This window comes from Epinephelus fuscoguttatus, linkage group LG14 (assembly GCF_011397635.1).
Source record: "Epinephelus fuscoguttatus linkage group LG14, E.fuscoguttatus.final_Chr_v1".
NCBI classification, from domain to species: Eukaryota; Metazoa; Chordata; class Actinopteri; order Perciformes; family Serranidae; genus Epinephelus; species Epinephelus fuscoguttatus.
Window position 1 is genome coordinate 4615039 of NC_064765.1, and position 18305 is coordinate 4633343.

At 41.4% G+C, this 18305-nt stretch overlaps 2 protein-coding genes across 6 annotated transcripts in view; both read right to left on the reverse strand.

Moving 5' to 3' along the window:
- The window catches only part of hectd1 (HECT domain containing 1), a 38367-nt gene extending 31385 nt beyond the window's left edge, over nt 1–6982 (reverse strand). For all 4 annotated transcript variants that reach the window (XM_049595269.1, XM_049595270.1, XM_049595268.1 and 1 more), the window contains exon 1: nt 6759–6982. The gene's annotated coding sequence lies outside the window, so the exon portion shown is untranslated. The remainder of the gene's footprint in view (nt 1–6758) is intronic.
- Nucleotides 6983–9913: 2931 nt separating this feature from the next.
- heatr5a (HEAT repeat containing 5a) overlaps nt 9914–18305 on the reverse strand; it is a 33786-nt gene continuing 25394 nt past the window's right edge. For both annotated transcript variants that reach the window (XM_049595826.1, XM_049595825.1), the window contains 14 exons: nt 18025–18262; nt 17834–17938; nt 17604–17726; nt 17362–17489; nt 16596–16743; nt 16277–16450; nt 15942–16043; nt 15731–15814; nt 15430–15609; nt 15105–15250; nt 13469–13576; nt 13085–13187; nt 12796–12949; nt 9914–12476 (listed from right to left, as the gene is read on the reverse strand). In XM_049595826.1, the coding sequence (XP_049451783.1) occupies nt 12317–12476; nt 12796–12949; nt 13085–13187; nt 13469–13576; nt 15105–15250; nt 15430–15609; nt 15731–15814; nt 15942–16043; nt 16277–16450; nt 16596–16743; nt 17362–17489; nt 17604–17726; nt 17834–17938; nt 18025–18262 (1953 nt within the window). In that variant the 3' untranslated portion in view covers nt 9914–12316. The remainder of the gene's footprint in view (nt 12477–12795; nt 12950–13084; nt 13188–13468; nt 13577–15104; nt 15251–15429; nt 15610–15730; nt 15815–15941; nt 16044–16276; nt 16451–16595; nt 16744–17361; nt 17490–17603; nt 17727–17833; nt 17939–18024; nt 18263–18305) is intronic.

The following is an 18305-nucleotide window of genomic DNA, read 5'->3' on the forward strand; positions in this document are numbered from 1 at the left end:
TGACAGGCAGGGGAGCGTTCAGAGATCTTTCACTGTCGACTGAAACATGCAAACATGCAAATGTGAGGCACTTTGATATGAAAAGCTGGTGTTCAGCTGACAGTCAGAGGACAGGGGATCACTGCGTCCACTGTCAGAGGAAGTGTTATGAAGAACAAAGAGCTTTTAGTGAAGGTAAAAACAGGCTGGTGCAGTGGACGCAGACCTGAGACCTGTAGACCATAAAACCCTCCAGATCTGAGACACAAAAAATGATCTTAAACAACTACATCTATTGCTTTGATCTACTTCAAAACTGCAGACATTTAAACACAGTCTGGGTCAGAGAAAACCAAATCAATACAAAAATGTTGAAAATCTTTTGGGTGAGGGGAATGTGGTTCGGCAGGTCCGCTAAATGAGTGATGTCTGCTAAAATCTCACTGTGCTGCAGTTTCTGTGGTTAAAATATCAATAATCACGACGCAGAAAACACAAAGATGTTGTCATCATTCAGAGAAGAAGGAAAGTCCTGGGGCCTGTATCACGGAGCGAGATCAACCTTTCCTGGGTTACCCAGACCTATCCTGGGTTGACTAACCCTAACAATGGCAATCAGGATAATTGGTATCACGACACTGGATAACAACTCGGTAACTCAACCCTGGGTTGCTTTATCAAGAGCCGTGAAAGCGCACGCAGCGGACCAATCACAATCATGAGAGAAGCGCAGCGTCACTGAGCATCCTCACAGAGCGCCGTACGTGAGGAAAAAAAATATTTCTCATGTGAGGATCAGAAATTAATTCTACTAAAATATGAGGAGGAGAAAAGCAACATTACAGAAAAGGCCAACACCGTGGCAGCTGCAGGAGGAGGAAACATGCGTGGCAACGCATAATGGATGAATAATGTTTAGTTTTAGTTTAGATTAGTTTATTTGCATATAATGTTAAAAACAGACAGTATAAAATTTAAAGATTAAAAAGAGAAAAGTGCCGGAGAGATTAGAAGCCACTAAAGGCTTATCAAAGAAATTCCCCTGTCAAAACATCAACGAAATCACATCATAGAGAAGAAAAAAACGGGTGAGGAAAGAAGAAATAGAGGAGGAGAGAGGGAAAAATCAAGACAAAACAAAATAGCAAATCAAATGATGTGTAGGTTAAATGACTCATCACTGGTTCAAGTAGCTACAGTACCTGTACCTGTACATCTGACACTGATCACACCCTTGAATCCCATGAAATCAATGCTGCGCAGATGAACTGCGTGTATTACAATTTTCGTCTAACATCATTGCGTCTGATAAACTGGTCTTCTTTGTCATAACGTTATATATGCTACAATAAAGCTTAAAGCTGACGCCACAATTAAATCATATCAACACCAAACTGAATAAAGTCTGAATAAAATCATCCTGATATTGAGCTGTGTTAGAAATTAACAGCTGTGCAGAAATATACCTAGTGTCCCTCTTTAAAAACAAAAAGGAAAATCCCTCAAACACCATGAAGTGTAGACATGATAGGCTACTTTCCACATTTCCAGCAGCAAAGCTGTCAATTAGGCCCATTATCTTTAACAGGGATCATTTCCTCCAACAAAACAAAATGGTGGCACTAATTAATAGTGCTATTAAGTGTCTGCAAATGATCAGTTTCTTTCTTATGAAGGGCTGGGATGAAATTTCAACTTCTTTCCACTCCTTTTTGAACAATCTTTTCATTGTCTGTTGTTGTTGCTTTCTTTTCTTTTTTAATGTTCAAAATAAACTTTCAAATCAAAATCAATCAAATTAATTAAACTTCCCGTCATGACTGGGCTGCATTTCTGTCAGCGGAGTCATTTTTTCTGAACAGCTGATTGGCCAGTGGGTGGTGCTTTTTATAGGATCAGATTCAACCCTGAACGTACCCTGCTCCGGAGCAGGATAGCCGTTCATAGTAAGTTACCATGGTGATCTACCCCGATAAGAACTGAACCGGCTTCGTGAGACCGAATAACACGCATAACACGCCATCAGAACATCATACCAGTGCCACCCATGATCCAGTCAAGCCAGCTGTTCATACAGATGTCATTTCGCCGGTGTCACTACCTCCGATGCTGCCTTAAAGGCAAGACAACACTGTCCCCCCATTCTGCCACTGTACCTTTTATACAGAGCGGTGAAACAGGTTGACAGCCTGAAGTTCCCACCTTGAAGATGAAGTAAAGAGATCCATTATCCACCTCCCGACTCAAAATTACACAAACTGCAACTGAGAACAAAAAGAACTCATGAAGAGTTCCCACCTGTGCTACGTTCACTGAACTGCAAAACCCTCCCGATTTAGAGAATGGACACAGACTGCTACACAAAGACACACAGATTTTAATTCTGCGGGAAACAGTACATCATGATTTCGGCTGGGAAACTTACATTATGTCAGCAGACAGCAGGAGCCTTTACTGGTCTGGTGTGGTGCAGTGCATTCTGGTATTTGTAGGTTTTTTTTCCCATTTGAGCAAAAGTGAATGCAACAGCCCTTTTCCTCTGTTTTCTCCTGTCGTGTTGCACCAATTTCAAAAGTATTTATGTCTTTATACTGCAAAGACAGCCCAGTCTAACAAAAACCAGACTCTTTACAGCAGTGATATACTTCTTAGGGTGTTTGTTTATTGTGTTTGTGTAAACAATAGGAATATAAGCAGATATGCAATTATTGTTTTTTTAAATCTCTCAATTATCAACCCTCAATAATGTTATATAGGTCAGGCTGTATTAGCAATACTACTGAAAAGAGACCTCCAGCTGTCTGCATCTGTCACATGACCCTCTTCTGGAACGTCACACCAGGTTCCTTTAACCTGAGGCAAGTAAACCAGCTCATCCCTACACAGTTTACATGTTTAAATACACTCACAGACCGGCAGAACACCTGTAATCAGATGATATTATCCACATGCAAATCACCTGGTGAGGGTTGCAACTAATTAGCTTCATTATCAAACATCCACTGATTATCTTTTTAATTAATCATTTGGTCTACGACACATGAGAAAACACTGGAAACATCCAATTGAGGTGACATCATTAACTGTCAGAATTCAAAGATATTCAGGTAATTGTAAAATCCTCACACTGAAGCCAGGATTCAGGGTGCTAAATTAACTTTTTTGTCTACCAACCAAATGGCAAGTAAATGTTTGATTTTACCGTTATTCTTTTAGCTGGTGTGTACAGTAAATCTAGCAGCTGCTTGCATCTGGCTGGTGGATGGTTCTAATGTTGTACCCTGCCTGAAACCATCCAATATTTGGTACAATTTGCTTGGAAAATTAGTTGCAGGATGAGGCGTCTTGTCACTGCAGCTCTGTGTGTTAATAACCAGGTGAGGATGAGGTCAAAGGCGTCTAAGCTGAAGTCTCCATGATATCTGGAGCACAGCAGCAGGCTAGCAGCTCTGTCTGGTAGCATAGCACTGCAGTGTGGCATGCTGGGAGTCTGATGGGTCCAGGCTAAGTTGATTAGGGTCTAATTTGAAGCCAACCGGCCTGCCTGTCTGTCTATCTGTCTGTCTGGATAGTAACAGGCTGTGCTGGACAGATCCTCTTATCAACAGATTAATCATCACAACTTGCCAGAGAGCGTCCTGACCTCCTCCCCCTTCCTCCCCCCTTTAGGCCCCGGGGGCGACCACAGCAGGACTGAGTGTAGCTGACCCAACGGACTCAGTCAGACACAGGCTTTCGCCCCTTTAACCCTCTGTGGTGTCCTGTGTTGAGACTAAGGTCAGCAGAAAACACACTTCTCTCCTCCTCAGGCCTTGACAGTGTGTTCAGGCTCTGGGAGTTGTGTTGTCACTACGGTAACAATGGCTGCCATCTCACAACACTGAGGTTTCTCAGACAAGCCGATTCAATCCCAATCACCCTCAACTATCAACAGCAGCAGAAACACAATTCACATTGAGACGACAACAAGGTCAAGCTGTTACAAAACCTCAAACACACAACTGAGTCTCATTTTAGAAAAATATTTCACAGAATTACTGCTCAGATCTTGGTTTGGTTCTCCAATTTAATATCTTCTGTGTTTTGTTTTTGCCATCATTCAGTCTGTTTAATACTGTATTTTATTTAAAGTTCTACACACCTGTTTGCATTAGGGCAACGCTTCACAGTGATAAGAGGTGAGCTCACGTATCATATTTGAGACGTCAGCACGCTTCAAATCTAACAGTATCTGAGACCCCTTTGGGTCAGGTGGCACCAGGTGTTAATATGATTTATAATTTTATGACACTGACAAGAAACTTAATATGGATCAGCACATTGTGGCCAGTACTCGATGATTTAAGTCAGTATTTGGCACCAACACTGATCTGGTGGGTCAGATTGGTACATCGTTAATAAACACTTCAGGCCTGGTCAGATGACTGAGACCTCACTGCCAGCATCGAAAAGATCACAACAGTATTCAATCCTACTGATGTGTGACAAACTTGACACTGATTTTCTTCTCATCACAAATTCTTCAAATGTCTTGTTTTGTCCGACCAACAAATACTGACTTTTTTCTGGCAGTCGACTATTCGATAAATCAAATTCTTGTTTCAGGCTACAATCGCCTATTTGATATTAGAAGGGAAATGTGTGACTGATTAATTTATCACTCATTAACAGAAATCAAACAGATGACCAGGTCAAGAATAAGTACAGTTGTAGATACTCAAAATATAGTCAGGTTTGGTAACAAACTCATGACAGATGGCATAAACATTTACAGATAATTTGTCAAGTAAAAATGTTCTGACTCCAACTCCAAAAACAGAACATTTACTGTCATATCCAGTGTTAATTTTGGCACATGATTTTCCATTTATATTTAGTCTTGACGAAAAAGCGGTCTCTATTTTCCTGCTCACCTAACATTACCATCTGTTTCCTACATCATCATTTAGTTTTCAGTTGCTGGTTAAAAATTAAACACATTTTGTCATATTTTAAGTTTTCAAATGTTGCTTTTAATTTAAGTCTTGTTATGTCATGAAAAACAGGTCATCAACAAATATTTTACATATTCGTTGATGAAAGAAACACTGGTCATGTCGCTATACAATATATTTCTTGGGGTTTCTGGTCCATCTGTCAGACTAAATTAAAATTCTGGCAACATCTTTGAACTTAAGATGGACAATTACTAATACTTTTCACTGCTTAAAGACTAAATAATTGTATAATCTAGATAGATAGATATCTAGATACAGATAATGTTACAGGTCAAAGTTGTACCTTCAAGTCAACATGAAAAAGAAGTCCTACAAAAAGAAGCTTTAACATCTACAATTCCTCTTTAAGTGAGCAACTCCTTCTGGAGAGGAAGACTGTGTCATATGACAGAAAGCTCCAGAACACCTTCAGGGTGGATCTTGTGTTGAGATTGTTTTGTTGAATTTTAAGCAACACAATTTGTAAATTTATCTGTTATTCAATTGGAAAAAAATAGTCAGCAACTATTTTGAAAATCAATTAATCCAGCAGACCATTTCTCGAGTAAGAAATGCCAAAAATATGTGACACTTCTGGGTTGTAAAGTGTGAGGATTTACTGTTTTCTTTGGTCTTACATCCTAGTAAATTTTAATATTTGGGGTTTGGAAATGTTGGTTGGACAAAACAAGACATTTGATGAAGTCACTTTAGACTCTAAAGACTGTAACAGGATTTCCTCAGTATTTTAAAGTTCATGGTTTTTTAGGCCAAACGATTAATCGAAGAAAATACTGCACAGATTAATCGGTAACAAACATAATCATCTGTTGTGGCCCTCAGGGAGACGGCTTTGCAACTTGGATAAAGTTGAACATTAATCAATAGTAGGTCTGGAAAAATGAGTAGCAGCCTTTGAATAAATATTAAAACAGTCTTGTGGTTGTCGTGACCGTGTTTCCATAACTCCCCTGCCCTTTTTGAACAAACCTCCTTTGTTTGTGACTTCAAACTTGCACAATGTCAGAAACTCGGCCACAGGCAGACTCGTAACGAGTAAACAGGGAAAATGACATGGTTCAGACATGTCCAACAAAGCTAGCTGTGTGACCCCAGGTTTCATCATCTATCCGGGACATAAGGAGCCCAATTATTTCATCAGACACGAATCAACATAAGAGGATACAGCAGGGACATGTTAGTGGCAACGTTAAGCCTCCTGGCGAGCTGTCCGGCCGGGTCCACAGGATTTTACGGCTAAGTTACTGAGTTGCTGCCAGTTTATAACCGTTAAGCTAGCTGTTAGCTCCACTTGCTAACGGTGTTAGCAACTACGATGTTGTCAAGCCGGTAAAACAAACTGTAACCCCCTGAAAATATCCTCAACATATAACCATGAACTCAACAGTGCTGGCAAAAAATGTTTGTTGTTCTGTTATCAAGTACACAAATAAATTACAAGCAACGACACCCGGCTAGTGTTAGCCAGCTAGCACCACGCTAGCTAATCTAACGTTAGCTGAAGTAACAGCAGCGTTTTCGGGTTTTTTCGTCATAAAATTGTATCTATACGCGGCAGGAATCCTCCGCTAATAAACCGCCTCACCAAGAATGAAAAACACGGCTTTTGTATTTTAAACGGAGCCACTACAGTGAGCTAACTGTACCCGCGGCCTCGGAGTCCAAACAAGAACCGCGTGGCTCGAGTTCCGGGAGAGCCGAAGGGCCGCAGCGTATCAGCGGACACTCACCACAAGCGACGCCGGCCCGGGTTCGCTTTTACTTTCGGGCTCAGCTACTCACCGTTTTTTTCCTTTCGCCACAGAGACGCTCAGCAGCGGCGTGACTTAAGATCTTCTAGGTCCAACTGAAGGGTGAAGAGCCGTCTGTATCGCCGATGCCTTGGGTTTAATCAAGACGTTCCCATTTCTTCAGAGCGGGGGTACAAAGATGAGACCGGACAGCGGGGCGATGAGCACTCACAGCGGACTGAAATGGAGAGCTGAGCCGACTGCTGCTGCTGCGTTCAAGGGCTGCTCCTCAGCTCGGAAATAACACATCTTGGGGTGAATTCGTGGAATGATTTGGATGCAGAACGCAAAGTACAAAAATAAATCAGATCAAAAAGATATATGTACAAAATGTTTTTGAGAGATTGTTGCTCTCAGGTCTCATCTCATGCTGGATGGGCAATAAACCTGTAAGACTAACATCCACTGTACTGTACCTGTAATTTATGTAGTTTGTTTATAGTTATACACATTTGTTTATCATATAAAGCTGGCTGTTTCTTCTAATTTTATTATGTTTTATAATTATTTTTGCATGTGCATCCCAGTCAGTTATATAAATGTATACTTCTGCCGTTCTATGTAAAAGAAAAAATAATAAGTTGAAAACAATGTACGGTTAGGAAATTTTGTTTGAGCTGCATATTGAAATTAAAATAATGGCATAATAAAAATGTCTTTCTTATAAATTGAGTACAGTTACATGATTGGGGTTAATAACTATTCACTTGGCCATATTTTTTAAAATACAAATTACTATTAATTTCAGTGGAATACAAGTTAAGCAATAAAAACACTGGCACATGAAATTATATAACCAACCATTTTATTTGGGTTTCAAAAAACTACTTAATCACGCTTCATCTCGATGATTGTGGGGTTTACGACAGTGCCTGAAGGCAGCGGCTGGAGGGTGACGCAGCTGACGTCAGGGGGCGCTGTGACGTGTTTGTTCCGTTCAAACACAAGTTTGTGTGTGTGTTTCACAACTAGTGTTTCCTCATGAGATATATTAAAGATGATAAACATGTTGATATCAGATACATCTACACACCTGTTTATATTTATGACACTTATTGTTTACCTGTTTATATTTATGACACTCACTGTTTACCTGTTTATATTTATGCCACTTTTTACCTGTTTATATTTATGACACTTTTTACCTGTTTATATTTATGACTCTCACTGTTTACCTGTTTATATTTATGACTCTCATTGTTTACCTGTTTATATTTATGACTCTCACTGTTTACCTGTTTATATTTATGACACTGTTTACTTGTTTATATTTATGACACTCATTGTTTACCTGTTTATATTTATGACACTGTTTACCTGTTTATATTTATGACACTCACTGTTTACCTGTTTATATTTATGCCACCGTTTACTTGTTTATATTTATGACACTTATTGTTTACCTGTTTATATTTATGACAGTTTACCTGAGGGGTATTCCAGGTAGGAGGTTCAACAAACTCTGAGTCTATCCCTGAACTCTGAGTTGATTTACCCTGAGATGGGAAACTCTGAGTTACCGGTTCCAGAACAGCTGATCTGAGTTAGTTCAGTCAACTCTGAGTATGTTCACTCTGAGTCAAGCTGACAATAAAAAGCCATCATCGATGGAGCTCCGACTCCACGATTCACCATGGCAACAGGTAAATAAAAGACAGCGCCTCCATTTTAATCCAGTGGATGTAGAGATATTAATGCATGTGTAGCAGACGGTGCACGTTTATCTTTAAAAGGAGAGCCTGAGTAAGAGCGAGGAAAGTGTAAATAAGTTAACCATAAAGTTAATAAAAAAGTTTATTCATCATTTATCAGACTTACATTTCCTGAATGAAGATAAAGTGGTGGAATCTGACTGTGTATCAGGCTGTAGATACATTACATTATATTAATAATATATAATAATATATTTGTTCAGATTTAATCTGATGGGGAAAAACACAGGAGGCAGAAGATTTAAAACATATAGGCTAGGCTATAGATCAGAGACATATAGACATGACTGTAAACTCACAGTCTGACAAAGTAATAATATGTTTGGTGATTTGCACCTGAAAAGACGTTGAGGTTAAAATACAGTAGATTTTAAAATGTTGCACATCTATTTGTGTCTTGACTCAACAGCATGCAGTGACTTTATTTCAGCTACAAATGCAGTAAATGTAAAGACAGTGAAATGCTGCACCATTGCTCACTCAGAAATATGAACATATAATCCCCAATATTAGGCTACAGGAGTTATGTTCCATCAGTGCGACCAGTGACATCAGTGATAGAGATCATTAGTCATTGTTACTACGTGTCTATACCGATTTTTAAAATTTAAATAATTAGACCTACACATTATGCGCCATAAACATTTGGGAGCTGCTCTGACAGACTGACAGTCTGATCCTTGTGCACAGTGTTATAAAAAATAATAAATATAAAAAGGACAGAAGTTTGATTCTGAGCTGAGGGTGAATTCTCGCTGTGTAATATTTGAATGTAAAGACAAAAGCTGATGTCCAAAGAAATGACTGATGTGCATAAATTCAGTAACTTCAGACAGTCCTGAGTAACAAACTAATATCCAGCAGGATTTAGACTGTGACAGACGGTAAATCTCCGCTCATGAATGCGCTTCGATACAAGCTTTGACACGGACTGAATGAATGAGGAAATGTTTTACCTGTTTATATTTATGACACTCACTGTTTACCTGTTTATATTTATGGCTCTCATTGTTTACCTGTTTATATTTATGCCACTTTTTACCTGTTTATATTTATGACACTCACTGTTTATGTTTATATTCATGACACAATGAATGTTAGAAGGGTAGGTGTAATAAGGTAAGGCTTCAGCCTAACCCTTTTTGGTCCTGTTCTTTTTTTGTTTGTTTATTTGTTTTGTTTAGTTTTTATATTGCTAAAAATAAAAGCATTAACTTTATGTTTATGTTTTTCTATTTACCAATATATTTGTATTTTATAAGTTGGAAAATGACTGAACTAAACTAAACTACTACTTTGGTTCAGACTGAAACATCAGAAACAAGACAAGACATTATTTTGTCTCTTCATCAGCTGTAACTGAAATTTACAAACACATATAAACCTTCATCATCATCATCATCAGTTGAGAAGACAAATAAAACAAGGAGCTGAATTAGAAGAAAAACATGTTTTATTCATTCACTGCTGTTAGAAAACAACATGTTAACTCATTCACACCTGTACACTTCACACACTCCCACACACACTCATATAGCTGGTGTGTGTGGAGCAGAGCGGAAGACTGTAGCTCACCTGGTTAATAAACTTATTGCAGGTTATTCTTTAGTGTTTCTTTATTGTGACGGAGATTTAAAAGGAGAAATGCATTTAATCTTTTCACTGGTCCTTTAACACCAAACAAAGTTACATTCTTCAAACTGATAAAACTTGACAAAGTTGATATCATGTAGTGTTTAACTAAAGTGCTGATGACTAACTTGTCCCTCACAGGCCACCGTATGATTCAGAACAATCAGAGTCTTCAGGTTGTTACTGTGTGATTTGTCCCACGACATTAAACTCAACAAATCGACATGTGACTAAAAAAATAATTAATCTCTTGTTCATTCTCTGAGCTCTTGTCTGTTACTGACATTCATTCATTCACTCATTCATCTGAGGGTCAGAGGCAGGTGTGTCAACTTCAGCTGCAACAAGCGATTATTTTCATGATGGATTAATGCGACGAATTACTGCAGCTCTGGTGCCAACATGACCTTTGACCCCTGACCTTCATTTACTGTTAGTAAAACAGGAACTGAAGCTCCAGATTGCTTTCCTACGTACGCACAGAGAGATGACGCTTATTTCAAAATAAAACCATCCCTTCCTTTCACTGACAGAAGTGATCAGAGCATGTTTCAGTTCCTCTTTAGTCAGTTAAAAAGTTTACTCTCATTAAAACCTTCATATCTTCGGTCCTGTTTGTGTTCAGTTAGTTTTGAAATACAAGTTAAACCTTTAATGAGACTCAGGTCTTTTCACTGATCCAAAGTCCGTCTCTCAGAGTGAAGCTTTTCATCCCAAAATGCTACGAAATCATCCATCCATTTTCATCCATTTATCAGGGGCCAGGTCGCAGGGGCAGCAGGCTGAGCAAAGCACCCCAGACGTACCTCTCCCAAGCAACTTTCCAGCTCCTCCTGGAGGACCCCGAGGCGTTCCCAGACCAGATGAGATATATAATCCCTCCAGCGTGTTCTGGGTCTGCCCCGGGGCCTCCTACCAGTGGGACGTGCCCAGAACACCTCTAACAGGAGGCGCCCAGGAGGATCCTGATCAGATGTTGAACCACCTCAACTGACCCCTTTCGATGCGAAGGAGCAGCGGCTCTACTCCGAGCTCCCTCCAGATGCCTGAGCTCCTCCTTACCCTACATCTCTAAGGCTGAGCCCAGACACCCCACAGAGGAAACTCATTTTGGCCGCTTGTATCTGCGATCTCATTCTTTTGGAGCTCATGACCATAGGTGAGGGTTGGGACTTGGATGGACCAGTGAAGTGAAAGCTTCGCCTTCTGGCTCGGCTCCCTCTTCACCACGACAGTCGGGCGCAGCGCCTGCATCACTGCAGACTCCACACCGAACTGCCAATCCATCTCATGCTTGTGAACAAGACCCCGAGATACCTGAACTCCCTCGCTTGAGGCAGTAACTCTCTCCCAACCCAGAGGGGGCAGTCCAACGGTTTCCGGCAGAGACTCATGGCCTCAGATTTGAAGGTGCTGACTCTCATCCTGACCGCTTCACACTCAAACCGACCCAGGTCATGCTGGAGGTCACAGTGTGATGAAGCCAACAGAACCACATCATCTGCAACGAGCAGAGATACAATTCCCCAAACCAGACCTCTTCCTCCCCTCGACTGCACCTGTCCATGAATATCACAAACAGCTTCGGTGAAGACGAAATCATCGGCACAGGAAACATTAACAAATCTTCAGTTTTTTGTTTGTTTTTGTTTTTACACGACGTACAATCACATTTAGTTTTTTATTCTGTTGACCAGAATCAAGCAGCTTTTTAAAGATATGTTTCCTGCTGACGTGACTCCTCACTGACGTCTGATTTTGGGATAAAAAGCTTCAGATGTGAAGAAGGCGGACTCTCACGCAGACAAACAGGAATATCACAGACCTCTGACTCCGTAGAGTCCGTTCATGTTTTATGTGAGTTCAGTTTAGAGCAGATGAGGCTGAACTCCTTTCAGCTGTTACTGATGACTGATATGAGTGATTGATACGATGTGATAATATGAAGACGTGTGATATATTGACATGCAGCGTGTACAGAGACGTTCCCATCAGTAGAACACGCCGCCATGTGGGAGGAGTCAGAATCAAAGACTGTCACAGTATCGGTCTGTCGTCCAACATGGCGGCGTGTCCAGTTTCATCCTTCGTGTTACCGATCAAATTTTCTAAGTACCGTTTGTCCCAGGGGACAGTGAACGCAGCATGGTGCTGAGCGGAAATTGGACATCTATACTGCAGCAGCAACATGTGGTGGCGAGTCGTCTCACAGGAAGTTGGTTTTGAGCGTGATGCTGGGGGAAGACTTGGCGGTGCTGCGGTTGGCCGGGTTAGCGCTGCTAGCTTTAGCGTTCAGACTCTCCTGGTTTCCTTTGACAGCGGCTTCCAGACGAGACTTCAGGTGAGGAGACGACGCGATGAGCGACCTGAGGAGAGAATCACACATCACATCAACCCTGAACTTTTAATAATGACCGACTGAATCAGAACAAAACCAGAGTTAAGCCCTGTTTCCACCAAACACTTTCGGTAAAGTACCTTTGGAGCCAAAAGTAACCTTTCAGACATGGTACCTAGACCCTATGTCTGCTTGGCGTTTCTTCATTACCTTGTTTATCGTCCACAGAACAAGGCTGCACGCTGTCATCCTCCTAAATCCCACACACTGGACCTTTAAGTGTGACTCAACAACCGTACATGTAATCCTTTAACTTCTACAGGGACAAGCCGTGAGACATGTGTTACCTGAAGACAGCTGAGTGCTGCGGGCCGAGACGCATCAAGTCTTTGAGTGCTGCTTCATGGAGAGACCGGGACACCGGGGAGGCCGAGCCCAGAGCGTTTTCATCCAGGAGGAAGGAGATGAGGAGCGGCAACAAGATGGCTGCCAGCTGAGGACCTGCAGGTCAGAAAATAGCCTGTCATTCATCATGTCTCTTTTTGTCTGTGTTGTTCTGACAGGAAATGATGTCTGGACTCAGTCACACTGAGAGTTCATGTCATGAACATCGGGCTTTAACTGTTCTGCACTCACGCTGTGACTCGTCTGCAGCCTGCACCAGAGCCTCCATGGCTCTGACTCCCTCCAGGACTCCCAGCAGCTCCTCTCCACTCTGAGGACGACTCCTCTCCACCTTCTGAGGAGGAAACACATCATATAACAAAAACTACGTCGTCTAATCAATACGTTAATTTGTGTGATCATCTGAGGAGTGTCCTTTCAAAATATGATCATGAAAATATTTAGACTTTAACAGGATTTTATTTTTTGCCTCTTTCATAATAATCAGTTTAATATTTTAGAATATCTGTGTTGATGATTTTTACCAATTATAAAAATAAGGTGTCTTTCCTCAAGACTCAAGTGAAGTGAATATTTGTGACAAATGACAGGTGACACCTGACTTCATTTCATTACCTGAAGGAATCGAACCAGCGGTGGTCCGAGCGCCTGGATGTACGGGACGGCCACAGCTGATGGGGCCTGAAACATTGACGTCAACAGCTGATAACATCGACTCACGACCTGCAGCAGAGACAGAAGAGTTTAAATATTATTCACATTAGTTTATTTTTGGAAGCTTTACTCTTCATATACATTTAATTGTAAATTTAAATATTTCTACATGTTGTGCTGACCTGCAGCTCTGTGTGGAAACATAAAATGTTGTTCATTTACATGTTTTTGATTTTTTTTTTTAAATATGGTAAAACTTTATTTTAAAACTCACAATAAATGTACAATGATCGTATAACTCTTGCATCCACTTGTAAACCACTGCTCTAGATTATGCTGCAAATAAACTGGACTTAATTTAATTATTATTAAATAAATAAAATATAAAAAAAATGACCTAATAAAATATATAAACTGTTAATAAATGGAAAAAAAGTCAGTTATTAAATTAAATGAACTATTAAATAAAGAAATACAATAATAAAATAAATTAAATAATAAATTAAATAGTATGTTAATAAAGTACAGTGAAGAGTTATTAAATAAAATTAAATAGAAATAAATAATAGAAAGAAGTGAATAAATAAATAAATAATAAATAAATTCAAGTAAGTTCAATAAACATAAAATAAAAATAAATTAATACAATTAACAAACAATTAATTGAATGAAGTGGAGTTGTTAATTTAAACTACTAAAGTAAATAAATACACTGCTAATAAATAAACAAATAAATAAACAAAAAAAATTATCTGGTGATAAATAAATAAACTGGAGTTATTAAACAAAACAAACTATTTAGTCCGTAAACACTAAGAAATAACTAAAATAAAAGCTTAAAATAAATAAACTGTTAATAAATTAAATAAACTGAAGTGAACTAATTAAAATAAACAAATAAAAACAAAATAACCTCATAAAAAACAAACTGTTGCTAAATTAAATAAACTGAAATTATTAAACTAAATAAAGTATTTAATTAATAAACAAAATAAAATAAAAGCATGAAATAACTGTTAATAAATTAAATTATTAAACTAAAAACACTATTTAATAAAAACAAAATAACTAAAATAACAGCATGAAATAATTTAACTGTAAATTTTTTTTTTTTACAAACATAAACTAAAATAAATAAATATTTAGACCCAGAACAGCTGGGGGGGATTTTATATCATCTGGTCTGAGAACACTTCAGGGTCCTTCATTTATTTTGTCACAAACTTCCTACTCTACATCTAAACAGTCACTAAAATATTTGTCTGACAGTTTGACAGCGGCTCATGAGCAGTGATTGACATGACTGACAGCTGCTTTTCAGACTCCTCGGCTCTAATAAGTCAGCGGCAGTGGATTCTGGAAAATGTCATTAAGAGGAGGAGGAGGGACATGATTTTTCTCCATATTATCTGTCTGATGTTCTGCTGTCAGGATGCAGCGACAGTTTCATCAACACTAGACTGACGACATCACAGATGTGCTGTACAAATAAAGCTGCCATATTTCTCTGAGTTGTGAGTCAAAGGAGAAGTTTTATGATGTCAAATCATCCCGTTAACTCAGGAAACAGGAAGTCACGTCTCTCTGTGGTACTGACCAGTGGGTCTTTGGCGTCCATGCTGGTGGTGAAGCGCTGCAGACAGACTGCGTGCAGCGGCTCGACGGTGCAGACGTCAGGACCAGCAGAGAGCAGGAAGACGGTCAGAGCTGTGAGGAGACTGACCTGATCCACAACACAGTCGCCTGAAAACACACACACACACACACACATCCAATCAAGGACTGATTACATGCACATTTTTATTATTGGGTTCATTATTAATAATTTAAATGTAGCGTACGTCCTCGTAAATACATAACCACCACGCTGCATTTATAAACCTGTCTGTGTGAGTGAAGTGTTATTAACGTGTGGTGAGTACCAGCGTCCCAGAGTCCCAGCAGCGTGTTCAGAGCTGATCTCAGCAGCAGGTTCCAGGCTCCTCGACTCTTCTCCTGTCGGCTCATCGGAGACGTCACCACCGACTTCAGGGCCTGAAGAGCCGTCTGGATCACAGCGCCCACACCGGCCCCGCCCACTGAACCTGCTGGTTCCGGGGCACCTGGGAAAAAAATACAGAGCGCTGACATGTCTGCAGAACAAGGTCATGGTAATTTTTATAAAAGCTCTTGGTCGAAGAATCAGAATGTGTGTGTGTTAGTGTGTTAGTGTGTGTGTGTTACCAGTGTGTGTGCTGGGTTGGTGCACCAGCTCTCTGAGGACTCCCAGCAGCAGGTAGAGGACGGTGGGGAGGATGGACACGCTGCCTGCAGGAGGACAGACAACCAGTCAGAGAGTCAGATACGTCTGTTTCATCTTTTAACTGATGCTAATGCTAATCATTGTTGACATGTTAGCATTAGCATGCTAAGGGTTGTGTGGTCCTGCTCTCACCTTCGGGGGAGCAGACAGACGGCAGCTCAGAGAGGACACACAGAGCGGACGCCACCAGCCGACAGTCGCTGTCAGTCAACGTCCACACTGAACCTCCAGGACCTGAACACACACACACACACACACACACTATGAGACACTACAATGACTTGCACGTATTCCCTTAAGAGTGTTTTCCCCACAAGACTTATATAAGTCCATTAACATCTCCACCACCAACACCTCCACCTCTAACCATCTCGCTACCACCCCATTTCTCCTCCTCTTTCTCCTCCTCCTCCACCTCTAACCATCTCTGCACTGCCCCATTCCTCCTCCCCTTCTCCTCCTCGTACCAGTTGGACTGGTTCCGGCCAGTTTGGGGCTGAGCTGTGGAAGTTTCCGGACCAGCACACAGAGGCACAGCTCCAGAGCTCCGAACACCAGCGAGCGTCCGGGAATCAAGCCACCGGTGTCCCGTCCTTCCCCGAATTCTGGCAGCGTCTCCTTCTCTGCTGCGCCGTCATCCACTGAGGAGCAATAAAGTTTTACAACATTCAGACTCAAGACGAGTCGACGTGAAGTGTTCATTGATCTATTCTTTATGTGTTATACTAACATTTCCAAGGTAATAAGTGTATGACAGCGTGTGTGTGTGTGTGTGTGTGTGTTCACCCTCAGCACTGTGGCGTTTCTCCCTGACGTGTTCCTGAGCTGCCGTTACGATCTGTCGCAGTAAATCCAACACGGCGAGCTGAACAGACACCGACTCTCTGGTCACCATCAGCCTGTGGAGGACGCTGAGCAGCTCCACACTCAGAGCCTGAGGACAGACAGATAGACACACAGAGACAGTCAGACAGACAGACAGACAGACAGTGGAGGTGGTCTGTGACTTTAACTTCATGATAATAAGACTACACGCATGAAAAGTTTTTAGATTTTGGCCTTTTAAAAAAATTAGTGTCCAGTCCAAAGACAAAATAAGAACATCTGATGTCCAGTCTGGATCTGGTCTGGGTCATACCCCTTGTTCTGGCCTTGAAACCTGGCCTCCTGTCTGCATTCTAGTCTGGCCTGGATTCTGTTTAGAAATTGAACCTGAACTTTGGGATGCAAGTCCAGTTTCTGGTCAAAGTTCTGGGTTGGAATCTGGTCTTGTTTTTAGCCTGACTGTGGTCCGAACTCCAGCCTGGATTATGGTTTTGAATCTGGTCTTGTAATCTAGCCTCTTTGGTCTGAATTCTGTCCTGGATTCTGGATTGGATCTGGTCTCTATTTTGCTCTGGATCCTGCTCCATATTCTGATCTGAATTCTTATTATTATTTGAATTCGCTCTTGGTATGCAGTCTAGAATCTGGCCTTGAATGCTGGCCAAGGATTATGATCAGATTTCTAGCCTGAACTCTGGTCTGGATTCAGGGTCCAGCTGTGTCTCACCTGGTCGTTTCCGATCTTAGCTCGGGGCCAGGACACGTCCAGCAGCGCCTGCAGAGCCCGCAGACAGGAAGTGATGTTCTCCATCTGGTCCTCAGAGTGCGGGGAACACAGGAACTCCACACTGATGCCTGACGGAGGAACACAGGAGAAACACAACCAAACCCAGAAAAATCATGATTTAAAAGATACACCCTTGAGTCTTTAAGTATCTGGAGGGTTTTGTATTTGAACTAGTTTCTTACCCAGTATGAGATGCAGTCTGTCAGTGTTGATGTCCTCTGGACTCTTGGCTCCGCCCCCTCCCATGGATGTAGGCGTGGCCGGTCTGGACAGGTTGGCAGGTGCATCGTCTGTCATCACAAAACCTGCAACACACAGCCACAGCTGGCTGTTTAACACCTGCGTATGTACTTCTTACATCACACAGAAGAGGAGCAAGGAGGGAGGATGGAAGAGGAGGAGGAGCACTGACCGGTGCTGTGGAGCCACAGGGAGGTGGCGTGGAGGATGGGAGCCCAGGAGGAGGAGTAATGAGCCCTGGCCTGGTTCACCGTCTCTGCTGTGTAGAAAGAACCACCTGGAGGAGGAAGAGGAGGACAAACTCAAGACTCAAGACTCCTGACCATCTTTGAACACATCATGCTCCTGGTCGCCTCCTCCTACCTGCTGCAGGTAGCCGTGATGCGTACTCCTGTGGGAGCGTCAGCAGGGCGTAGTCCTGCAGCGCCGCCAACCACAAACGACTCAGCGTCGACAGATCTGATTGGACCAACTTCAGGAGGCCTGCACCTCCTGAGTCAGAGCCTGAGCTGTCATTGGTCAGAGAGGAGGAGACGGACAGGTCAGCCATCCTATCAGGGCTCTCCTTCTGTCTGCTCCTCTGAACAGCTACGATGTAAACCTGAAAGATTAAACACAAACCATAAAAAAAAAGAATTTGAATG